At 42.2% G+C, this 12,131-nt stretch overlaps 1 protein-coding gene across 8 annotated transcripts in view; it reads left to right on the top strand.

Annotated features, from left to right (window-relative positions):
* The first annotated feature begins 25 nt into the window (after positions 1 to 25).
* WDR20 (WD repeat domain 20) overlaps positions 26 to 12,131 on the top strand; it is a 45,885-nt gene continuing 33,779 nt past the window's right edge. For 7 of the 8 annotated variants that reach the window (XR_010364209.1, XR_010364211.1, XR_010364210.1 and 4 more), the window contains exon 1: positions 26 to 329. Coding sequence is in view for 5 of the 8 variants with exons in the window: in XM_064423317.1 (XP_064279387.1) it covers positions 81 to 329 (249 nt within the window). In the remaining 3 variants the exon portion in view is untranslated. The remainder of the gene's footprint in view (positions 330 to 12,131) is intronic. The other variant, XM_064423318.1, reaches the window with a different exon arrangement.

The raw sequence follows: 12,131 nt of genomic DNA, 5'->3' as shown, positions 1-12,131 counted from the left end.
GCAGGGGCCGCGCGCGCGCCGGCGGCTGCGCAGTGTCGGCACATCCGGGCACTGGGGCAGGATGAGCGCTCCTTTCCAAGATGGCGGCGGAGGGAGGTGGGAAGGAGATGAACGAGATTAAGACCCAGTTCACCACCCGGGAGGGGCTGTACAAGCTGCTGAGCCACTCGGAGTACAGCCGGCCTAACCGCGTGCCCTTCAACTCGCAGGGCTCCAACCCCGTCCGCGTCTCCTTCGTCAACGTCAACGACCAGAGCGGCAACGGGGACCGGCTCTGCTTCAATGTGGGCCGGGAGCTCTACTTCTACATCTACAAGGGGGTCCGCAAGGTACCGGGGCTCCCCCGCCGGGATGGGGCGGGCAGTGGCGGGGGCTCGGCGCCGCCCGCCCGCGGGGTGCGGAGCCCCGGGGGCGGGGGCCGAGGCCGGGCTGCCCCTCCCTCGCTGCCCCCTCCCCGCGGCCGCGGGGCCGGCGGCTCCTGGCTCCGGCCCCTCTCCCGCTTAGCCAGGTCGCGGCTGGGGAGGGGCAGAGCAGGCCCGGGGCGAGCGCGGTGTGAGGGCATCGGTGCTCGGCGCCGCTCCAGATACGGTGTCAGCGACGGGAGCTGTGTGAGCGGGCCCCGTGCGGGGATGCCGTCGCTGGGGCCCTCCTTGTGCGGGAGTGAGGGCTGGCTCTCCCTCCCTGGGCCTCCGTCACCTGCTGCTCCAGGTCAGAATTTGCTGGGCACACTAATGCCTGTTGTGATTATGGTGGTGTCAAATCCCTGCTTCCAGGATCTTCCTGGCTTTGGTTGCATGGCTGAAGCATTCAGTGCAGTGTTAGGCCTTTGTTATGACTTACAAGTGTGGGTTGGTTTTAGAATTGTTTCTAAATGGGAGCGGTGCGGTGAAATGAGTCTTAAATATCAGATAATTGGCAGAGAGAAAGTTGCTTTTGCAGGAAAGAAAGATTGATGTACTTGAGAGAGAGACTCCTTGCTTGTCATTACTGGCTGCAGGACAGTGCATGCTTTTGGTCTCTCGGGTCACCATGTTTATGAACAAACCCTTGGTTTTATGGGATTCAGAGAACAATTCAGAATTTGCCGTGCTGGGTGAACACACGTCACTCCTGCTAGATGTAAACACAGCTATAAGGAACGTCAGCTCTCTGTTTTGTTTCAAATACTGGGTGTTTGTTATTTTACATGCTCCGGTCCCAGCTGCCATCATGGGAGCGCCTTGAAATCTTCCTGCTTTTAGCTCATCGTTCAGCATGGGATGAGGGCACAGGGAGCTGGGCACTCACACGAGGCTGTGCAGGAAGCTCGTGGATGAGCAGGGGATTGTGCCTGAGTCTGCTGTGTCCCAGGGCAGTGCCCCCAGCACTCCTCCTTGCTGTAAAATGTCGGCACCAGCAGGAGTTTAAAGTCTACGTGGTTGTTTGTTGACTGTGACCTAACAGATCTGATATGTCTTGTATAATTATATGTGAAAGTGTGTCTGTGTGTATTTGGTTTCACTCTTTAATGAATTTTAATAATCTAGGTATGTTCCAAATAGTGCTTGGACAATGGCTTCTTTAAGCATACAAGGAGTATTTAGTATCACACAGTATTTATTCCCTGCTTACACCCAGTTGCTGTCTTGACAAGGTATCCTGAGGAGCAGTATCTCTGAAAATCTGTGTCCTGAATTGTTGCTGTGTTTGGTTCTTGCTGTGTTTGTTTTTTCCATGCAAAGTAGCTGCAGACTAGCTGCTCCCTCAGCTCTGTCTCCCTTAGCTCACAGAGCAGGCCTTGATGTAGTTTAGTAATGGTACATGTGACTCTTGCAAGTTCTCTTAGTCATCTTTTGCCACACTTCTGAAAAATAAAAATCTAAAGGCTGGAGCTTCATTGACAATAAGAAATGGATGAATTATATCGAATTACAAAAGTCTTCTTGAGCTGGGTATTTGGATATCTTTTTAGATGCTAAAAGCTACTGGTGTGATATACAGTAACTGAGAAATTTGAGTTTGTGAACTCATGAGCTCTGAGGCATTTACACCTGTGACAGTGTGAAATACTTTTTTCTCTGAATAGAGTAAAACATACACATTGTTAGGGCAGAATTAGTCTCAATGACCTTTTACAGTATGAATTATGTAAAATAATACTGTACATTCTATATGTATAATACTTTAGTAAAGTGAACCTAAAGAAAGAGCTGAAATAGATTGACTCACTTTAAGGAAAATGCTGTAAATGAAATGGGAAGATGGTCTGACTTAAATCTGCAATACTTACTGCTTTGGAATTTATTTTGGAACTTCAGCTGGAAGTAACTGTTTTGTCTGTGCACAAAAGTGAAACAGGAACAGGCTGACAGCCTGTCAACTGATCATGTGAACTTTTCAGAATCAAAAGTTTTATCTTGTAGCTATCATAAAGGGGGGAGAGCTATTGTTACCTAAATGGACAGGAGGTAATTCTGCCTTAAACTGGGCAGACTGTCACGTTCTGTGTTCCTTCCTGTTCCTGGGAGCAGGATGGGGGAGAGGGATTTGATGGGTTTGAGACCAATCTATTTGTGCTCCTTGGCATAATACAGGTGCTGATAACTTCAGTTTTAGCTGTTAGTTCATAATTATTTATGTATCCCTTAAAATTTTCCCTGATTACTTTAAGATCATGATTTTCATTCTGGCTAAGTCATACTGGAGTATTGAGTTGAATTTAATGAAGCTGTGCTGTGTGAATATATCAGCTCACTGTGGTTTTGTCTTTTTATTTTTTCCTTTTTTTTCCCCCCTTTTTTTAAAAAGAGGTTTTTGAAACTTCTTCTCTTGATGGTAAAATGCTATATTTTTCCTAAAATGAGTGAAAGAACCACCAGGACTGTATTTTAAGTGACCATGTCTGTTGGGTACTGAGCTAATTCTTGCATCAGTAATCCACTGCAGATCAGTACACATTAAGGAAGAGTAACACTTAAGCCATGAATGACACTTAAGAATAAATAACCTAATATTGAGTCAAAGATACCACTTGGAAGGATATTTCTTGGCATCAATAATGCTAATTTTTCTTCTTTTAGTTTCCCTTAAATCCTAAATGCTTTGTGTCTGCTATATCTGGTTTGTAAGTCACCTTTTTAGGTGAACTGCTGATGTGTGTGTTGTTTTAGGAGATTTAACTTGCATAAAGAAAAATGTTTCCAGATAACCTTGATCCTTCCAAGGCACTTGTGGAGAAGTTAGGTCTGGCATCCAGGACAGTGGTGTGGAGGTTGTCTTTTTGTACTCCAGTCCTAAGGTTTGGTAGAGAGACAAGAGTTTTGGACAGCATTTAAAGCTGTCTCTAGAGACTTTTCAAAGCAGAAAGGTACTTTCTCCCAACTTCATCCTTCACCTCTTAGGAAGGAAGCTGAGTTTTTACTGTTTTGTAAAAAAACTAAAAACATTATTAAAAAAACTGATTTTTTAAAATAAATAATTAAACATTGCAGCTCTCTTTTGGTTTCTAAAGCAATGCAGACTTCTAGAAAACTCCTGTGTTCTGATTTGGATCCACTGAAAAAAAAAAAACAGACATGGACCTGTAGTTTAGTAAGAAGTTAAACTGTGACAGAATGAGATGTGGTTGGTTTACTTAGATAAGTATGTAATTGTTCTTAACTGCACTGAGTGTCAATGGACTTTCCCTTTCAGTCCTCCTTCACTCTGGCTTTAAGGTTGGATGTGGATAAGGTTGGATAATAATCTCTTATGAACCAGAGGGGTAAATTGTCATGAGCCCAAGCGATCTAGGGACAGCTGTAAATGATGGACTGGCAGTATGGGATCCTCTTGGCTGTGTGTTCCTATCTCCTCGTCTTTGGCAGTGCTCAGCCTCTGGTTGAGCTAGTTCAGCTTGCTAAACCAGCAGCAAAAAGTACTTGCAGTTTTTCTGGGCAGATTTCTTCTTGATTTGGTGTGTTGAACAGTGTCATCTTGGGGTTGGTTAGTCACTGCACTTGGAGTACAGTGACAGCAAGGAAAGGCTGGAGGGGCTCAGCCCCCTTCAGTGGCCTGGACTGTCTGCTTGGATCCACTGCCTTGGAGGTCTCTCCTGGATAAAGCCTCTGCTTCAGCCTTAAATCAGTTTTGGAATGATCTGTTCCTGAGGGGTTGTTGGTTTGATTTTGATTAAGAGAGTTGTAGGTGTTAAAGGAAGCTGTTCCTGTTATTTTCGGCATTTCCCTCTTCATTGAGTGAGATTATAACGTCATCATTCAAAAATTGTTCAGATTATGATGCTCTGATGTTCTTGGTGGGTTGCTTTTTCCTACAGCCTCTAATGAAGAGTGAGGGCTGTTACGTGATTTTATTTTTTTTTTTTTGTTGTTCATAAGACAGTCTTGAAGGACTTAAATATGGTTTGTGGCTAGCTTTGCAAAATTATTTATTAGTTGATTCATTAGGCTGGAAAAGGAGAGTGCTATATCATCTCCCTTGCCTTAGGAATGAGTGACAAGGCAAGGCTTTCCAGACTGCTGCCGACATTAACTATCAAGTCCTTTTCCCTTCCTGCTAGAAAGCTTGTGCATTGTCCTCACAGAAGTTGTGTGTGTGATGATGTGATATTCTCTATATGTTGTGAAAGTTTCTGGGCAGGTTAATCTGCAGCTGTCATTGCAATGCAGGTACATGTTAGCAATAGTGTTGCATGGTGCACAGTCTTAATTTTTACGTAATATATCAACAAGTTATGAAATTTGAATGTATAGTTTAGCTTCTTACAGGACAGAAAACCTTTTGCATTGTAGTTAAATTCTGGTTATATACTCTTTGGTATGTGTGGCAGACTTAACATTGGTTGTTTCATTTTTGAAATCACCTTGTTGCAAGAAGTTTTGCTTTTAGTTTGACTTTTTTCTTGCAGCTCCCTAAAGCAGCAGGCTGTTAATAACTTTGGAATATTACAGTATGTTGCTGTTGATTAGAAACATACATAGGTGATAAGCACAGGTTGCTGGAGCCATGGAGAGCAGAATTTGTTGACTGTCTTTTTAAGCTTTCATTGAGCAAGTGTCTTGGAATTGATATTTGTACTAGGATGAAAATCATCTCATATCTCAGCTTCTTTTATTGAGAGTTGGCATACTGGTAGTCCCTGCTTATCAGTAAAAAGACTGATGTATAGGATTCTTTCCTTTGCAGTTCTCAAAATTACTTCTTTTTTGTGTCTGGCTTGATTTGTTGTGCAGTTGAGGAGTGTTATCCTTGGTGGTGACTTTCATTCTATAGACTGTTCACCTGGGAACTTGTTCAATGACAGAATAGTAATGGGTGGCATTTGTCACTGTGCTTAATATATTGCTCTGAGAAGAGCAGTGAGGCAGTTCTAGGTTGGAAGCTGGGATGTGTGGAGAAAACCATCACATTTCCTCAAGATGTGGTGGGAATGTGAATTTATATTACTGTATACTTATACTGATCACTAGGCTGTGTCAGGCCTCTGAAAACCATGCACATTTTAAAAGCAGATATGAGCTATAAAAGTGCTGAGCTTTGTAGGGATCTTGGAAGATACAGTAGGTCTGTAGCAGAGGGAAGTATACCTACATCCTAGTGACTGCTTCTGACACTTGCAGTAATGAGAATCCCACAGTTTCCTTCAATAACGATTTTTGATGTTCTCTTTCTTCTTCCTCCCATATCTGACTAAACTTCTCCTTCAGGGAAAAAAGAGAAAAAAAACCAGGCTGAATGCAATTATTTAGTGTGGACATAGAGATCATTGGACAGCTGATGATTGCCTTTGGTTTTTGCATATTTAAAAACTTGTTAATTTGTCCACTCAGTTTTCCTAAGGTAAATAAATCCAGCTCTTTAAACCATTCTTCTCAGATCATGAGTTCCAAATGTTTCATTGTTCTCCTCTCTTGGCTTCTGTTACCTGTTATTAGTGGTACTTAAACTAGACCCAGACCCAGTGCTTGCACTGTGACTTCAGTACAGAGCAAGGGAGAATTGTTGCTTGCTGTGTCTGTCTTTTAATATTCTTGCTAACATATTGAATAGTGTTGACATTTTTGAATCCTCCTTATAGTGATGACTCACTTGGATTGTTTCTTATCATATTGCTGCTTTTCTCCATTTTTATCCATGCCTTGATTTTTGTGGATGTTTATAAATGCCATGTAGCATTTTCATTGAATTTTGTTCTATTAAGATTATTAGAGTGGTTTTATTTCCAGTTCTGTTCTGCATAATGCAACAAATCCTTCCAGTCTTGATGTTAGTCACAAATTTGTGATTTGTACTCTCATCTATTAATGAAAATCTCTCATAGAACTTAAAACCCATATGTTGGATTTGCTGCTGATGTTTCACATTTCCCAGGTGTTTTGGATGTGACTCTATTGTGTCGCTCTTTAAAAGGGTGTTGTAGATTTCTTTTTTCAAGAGATCCCTTTATTTCTTGCTGAGTTTTTTTCTTCCCTTTGTGTTGGATAATAGTGGTTGTATTGGGACTGGACTAGCCGGTCTCATGGAGGTTTGTGGCTGCATCAGCAGTACTTTACCTTGATCTGTGGTTGTGAAGGTGTTTGAGAGCCTCTTGGAAATTTGTTTCAGGTCTTTAATGGGTGGATCTATTTACCACTTGGAGTTTTGTGGTGTAGATAGGTACTATCCCAATTCTAGCTGGGCTGTACTAGGGACTGACAGACATGCTACAAAATACTCCTGTAGTCTTTCCTGAAGGGTAGAAGTTTTAGTAATGCCTTTTTTTTTTTCAACAACACTGCTGAAGGAAACAGTGAAGAGTTAATGTAGATTACAGATGTGTAGGTAGCTTTCAGTGTTTAATTTTGTTATGAGGCTTATACAGAGCAACTTGGACTGGCTAGAGTAAGATAAAAAGACTAAAAAGCTTTAAAATGACACTGTTAAATGTTTCTTGCTCTGGAGGAAGATGAAATATCTATGGTTGACAGAGCTTGCAAGATGATTTTTATGTAGGAAGTGGTATTAGTCTGTGGTGCTTTTTCTAGTCCAAGTCTGTGCTTCAAGCCCATATCACAGCTGTTTGATTTGAGTGAGCTCTTGCCCTGTGCTGGCTGAAGGATTGCTCTGAGGTAAGAGTTCATTTGTCTGTGACTGCTTGTTTGGCTGGCGTGTTTGCAGTCAATGCTGGGCTGTGCTGGCCAAACCCCCGTGTTGGGATGCACTGTTTTATAGGCAGTGAGTTTCTGTGTGTGCCTTTGCTTGGGGTTTTTTTGCCACAGCAGTTATAATTTTGGAGGTTTTTCTTTTGTATTGAAGTGCATTTGTGGTAATAGTGCACTTACTTGAATTCACTTGGGGAAATTAATTTAGCGTAGAGCCAATAATTGTGGCACTTATTCTTTGCAGATTGACAAAATTTTAGTCATAATGCTTCACAGATGCAAAGAGGGGTCATTTGTAACAAACACTTCTGTGCCTGTGGAAAGTTTTATGGAGCAGCTTTGTCAGAATATTTAGAAAAGTATTGTGCTATGTGCTTAAATGACAAGGAGTTTGCATTGTACATTGACATCTGTGAGTCTGCAAAACAGCTAAAGAGTTAACTGTTAATAGTTAAAATGTACATTGAAGGTGTCTCAAACTCTAATTAAAGGCTACCTAGACCCACCTCTGAGAGGATTGCCAGCCATAATTGTCTTGTTTGACATTCTAGAATAAAATTTAATGCCCTAGTTTGAAGTATTATTGCAGTTTTCTGGCTAAAGGGACCCATCTGAATTACTTTCTTGTGAAGGATGTGTACTGAAAGGCCACTTGCTATCCAGTTGTCATGACTATGAGTTGACACACTTGGACAAATTATTATTTGAAAGTGGTGCCATTTAGTGCAAAATAGTGCCTAATATTTCCATTATCTCTCCTCTTAGAGAAGGCTTAAGGAAAAGAAACAGTAACATGAAATGTACTATTCTTTAAGTAATAATATTTCATGTTCTTCTGGGAAATAGAGTATTTTTCCTTCCTTACCTCACTCCACTTTTGGGCCCAAGTGAATAGACAGCCCAGTTTGTAGCATCTGCATGCCACCCATTTCTTCCCCTGTGACTGAAAGCAGCTGCTGTTGCCCATTTGGCTCCTGCTGAGCAGCTCTTGGTGCACTGCATGCAGCCCCCTGGTCTTTGGGCAGGACCACCAGCTGCTGCAATTGAAACCTTTCCAGTGGCAGTGTTGTAACTTGTGTTGGGATTTCTCGTGCATTATTCAGTCCAGCTGTTCAAAATGGAATGATAGATGTCTAATAGGTACTTTCTGCAAATTGATTTCACTTTTGCTTTACCAGATATATTTGTTCTTTAATTTCGTGAGTTAATCATAATGTTTACATGTGGCTATAATGGTAAAAAAATAATATTTATAATTTTTATTACTGCTTTTTAACTCCATGTGGGATTAGAAGGTGACTGTATTAAGAAGTTGTTGGTTTAATAGTGTAATTTTTGTACTACTAGAGATTGTGAAGTGCTATGTCAGACAAAATAGTAGTCTAAGCAAGAAGGTCAGCTTAGGAGCATGCTGGTGTAGGGAGAAAGCATTGCATGTTATGGACAAACTTCATTATCCCCAGTTTCCTAGTAACTAAAAAAGTATTATTTAGCAGGAGTTTTAGATATATTTTTTTCAGGGAAGTGATATGATGTGAAAGTTGGAGAGAACTCACGTTTATGGTTTCAGTTCTCCCTTTTAGCTAAAGAAAGGGGGAGCAATGACAGCAGGAGAGAGAATGGGTACCAATATACATTGAACTGTGTGTTAAAAACCCACAAGTCTGGAGAAAGAAATCATTTGAACAGTGCCTTAAGGACACTTTGGCCTGCCCAGGGCTACAGTGACAGGGATAACTGTGAATCTGGGTAAAATAAATGTCTTCTTTTCCTATCTTACAAATGTAATCATAACAAATACAGAGAACTAAAAGTTGTAGTCTCGTCCTCTTTTAACTGTGGCAGTTTATTTCTAAGGATTTTTGTATGGTTCTTTTAAGACTTCTAGAAAGTTTTTCTGCAGGTGTTCTTGATATTTCAGGTAGATGTTGGAGCATGACTGTGATACATGTTTGAAGCTATCATTGAAATGAAATTTTGGAACAAGTTGTAAAGGATTATTTTTGTTGTCTTGATTTTTCTGGTTTTCTATTGGTAACTGTCAGTACTATAGAAAAATAATTTTGCAATGATTTGTTTTTTAAGTCACATTACTAAGATTTAAATCATATTTTAGATGTTTGGATTTGCTTATTTTAGTGGTTTGAATGGAAAATATTACCTCTTAACATTGACTTAATACTGTATTGTGAAGCCATAGGTGAAGGCTTAGTGTGCTTTGTTCTTCAGATTTTTCCCTTTCCTACAGAATAGCAAACAATTTGATTTAGTTTTCAGACTTAATTTTTAAATGGAAGTATTTCTAAAGGTTGCTTTTCTTTAGCCTTTTTAGTAAGAGAGTGGGCCAGAGACCTTCAATAGGTACCTGTTTGCACTTAAGGTGTCAAGAGGGTCTGTCTTTAAAGTAATAATTTATGAGGGCAGGAATAGTTGCATGATTAGGCAATACCACTTTTGAAATTTGATCTCATCTACAGCCAAATGCTGTATTTCTTACCTGTTTTGCAGCCCATTTTGCATTGTCATTTTGTGTCAGTTTGAATTATTACTTTACTGTCCATAAATAGGTAAATAACAATTTTTTAAAATGTGCCTGTTCAGTGTGGTATATTGATCCAGGAGGTTTTTTCCCAAAGAAGAATTTCAGAAATACAGGGTACAGCTTATAAAAGTGAGGTGCTTGTATTGACTAGAGAATTACTGCTATTTAATAGCATGAGCTGTATATCTCAACAGGTGACTTCAGGAAATGTCTTGCTTTTACTTCAGTGTGAACTTATGCTCCCTCCCCTCTGCAGGCATCTGTCCAGTTACACTGACATCATTTTACCACAGGGGATGGCCTCTCCTGCCTGCAGCAGTGGAACTGTGGTCCTTGTACAGAATGACTTCTGTCTGTGTGTCGTGAGCTGTTTGCTAACACCTTCAGAGTTTTAAGATGCTGTTCCAGGTGATGTTTCTGACCTAACAGCGTTGGCAGAATAGCTTCTGTGCCAATGAAGTGACTGTTCAAGTGTAGTTCTGTGTTTTAGCCAAAATGCTGCCTCTGTAAATTCTCTAGATGGAACTGGGATAGTTAAGCGTGGGCACATGTTAGCACTTCTAAATCAGAAAGATGGGGCAAACAACTGTTCTAAAGAACTCAAACAAATGCCCAGGTTGAGATGCCTTTAGTGATGTTCCAGGTGATCCATACTTCTCATTTTTAGAGTGACAGAGTACTGTTTGCCAGTGAGCTGCTGCAGCAGCCCAGTGCAGCTTGCTCAGTGCTCTGGGTGCTGCCCTCTGAGGGCTCAGTTCCCTGTGAGCAGGGTAACACCTTGCACTGGCATGGCCAGGCTCTGGGGGCTGCTGTTGGAAGCTGCTGTGAGGATGGACCTGCTGCTGGCCAAGGCTGAGCCCAGCAGGAATGGTAGTACCACTCTGTGATGCTGTATTTGAGGAGAGAAAAACAATTGTGCAGATGTGTTTGCAGCCAGAGAAGAGCAGGGTGAGAACATGTGAGAGGATCAGCTCTGCAGACACCAAGGTCACTGCAGAGGGAGGGAGGGGCAGGAGGTGCTGCAGGTGTCAGAGCTGAGATTCCCCTATGGCCTGTGGTGAGAACCTTGACCCACATCAGAGCAGGTGCATACCTGGGAGGAGGCTGTGAACCTGCAGGAGGCCCAGGCTGGAGCAGGTTCCTGGCAGGGACTGTGGGCCCAAGGAGGGAGGAGCCCATGTGGAGCAGGTAGGACTTGGGACTCGTGCAGGAGTAGGCTGTGCCTGAAGGGCTCAGGTAGGAAAGGTTCATGGAGAACTCTGTCCTGTGGGAGGGACCTCGTGCTGGAGCAGGGGAAGGACTCCTCTCTCAGAGCAGTGGCAGGAGCAACGTGTGATGAACTGGCTGCAGCCCCCATTCCCTGTCTCCATGCTGCTGGGGAGGAGGTAGAGCTAGGAAGAAGGAAGGAGTGGGGAGAAGGTAGTTTTAAGGTTTGTTTTTACTTCTCATTATTGTGCTTTGATTTTCTTAGTAATAAATTCAATTAATTTCCCCAAGTTGAGTCTGTTTTGGCCATGATGATAATAGGTGAGTGATCTTTGCCAGTCCTTGGCTCATGAACCTTTCACTATATTGTTCTCTCCTCTGCCCAGTTGGGAGTGATAGGGCATCTTTGGTGGGTGCTGGCATCCAGCCAGGGTCAACTCAGCCCACACCTGCAAAACCGTGTTGGACTGGCATTGATCTGGTTCATCTGTTGTTGCCTTTTGTTATCCTAAACTGATGGAAGCATTGTGTGTACATAAGAGAGTCAAAGGGGAATGCTGGTAGGATCAGGGCCTGGAGAAACCCAGTCTTAGGAGCCTAGAAACAGATCTTGCTGTGCTTTCTCTTCACTCATCTGGGAACCCTTCCTTCATTTCTCTGCCCTGGTTATTGGGAATCTTGCAGCTGTGGCACTTGCAGTGCAAGTTGATACAAAGGAGAGTTTGGATTTGGACAGCGTGGTGGTTAAAGGTAGGATAATTTTTGACAGCAGAGATCCCTGGTGTGGGATGATTCAGTAGCTGGGCTGTGCTGGGTGTCCTCACAGTCTCCTGGGAGCACCTTGAGCAAAGCGCCTGACACGTGGGCCCTCAGTGGGCAGCACTGTTCTGTGAGGTCTCTCGGTGACCACAGACAGTCTGATCACAAAAATCACCCTGAGGAAAGAGGCTGTTGTGTGACCATTCGGTATGTGGAATACTTTTAGCCCTTTGATGGTAATTTGAAAAGAAAATTATTAATAGCAGGCAAAAGGTTGTGGGTTTTTTTCCACATAATATCTATACCAGTGAAACTGACAACACTTATTATTACTTAAAATATCTTAATACTTTTGCTTACTTTAAAAGAAATACTTTTATTGAGAAAGCTAGTGCCTGAATTTGGAACATATTGCCTTTTGTTCTAAAAATTCTGAAGGAGGATTTTGCTTCTCAGACTGGGTGATATCCTAGAAGTTGTACACTTGGGGTTGTGGGAAATCAGAA

The sequence above is a fragment of the Passer domesticus genome, chromosome 6 (genome assembly GCF_036417665.1).
Source record: "Passer domesticus isolate bPasDom1 chromosome 6, bPasDom1.hap1, whole genome shotgun sequence".
Taxonomy (NCBI): domain Eukaryota; kingdom Metazoa; phylum Chordata; class Aves; order Passeriformes; family Passeridae; genus Passer; species Passer domesticus.
Note: the sequence above shows the minus strand (reverse complement) of the source record. Positions and strands in the feature narration are given on the sequence as shown.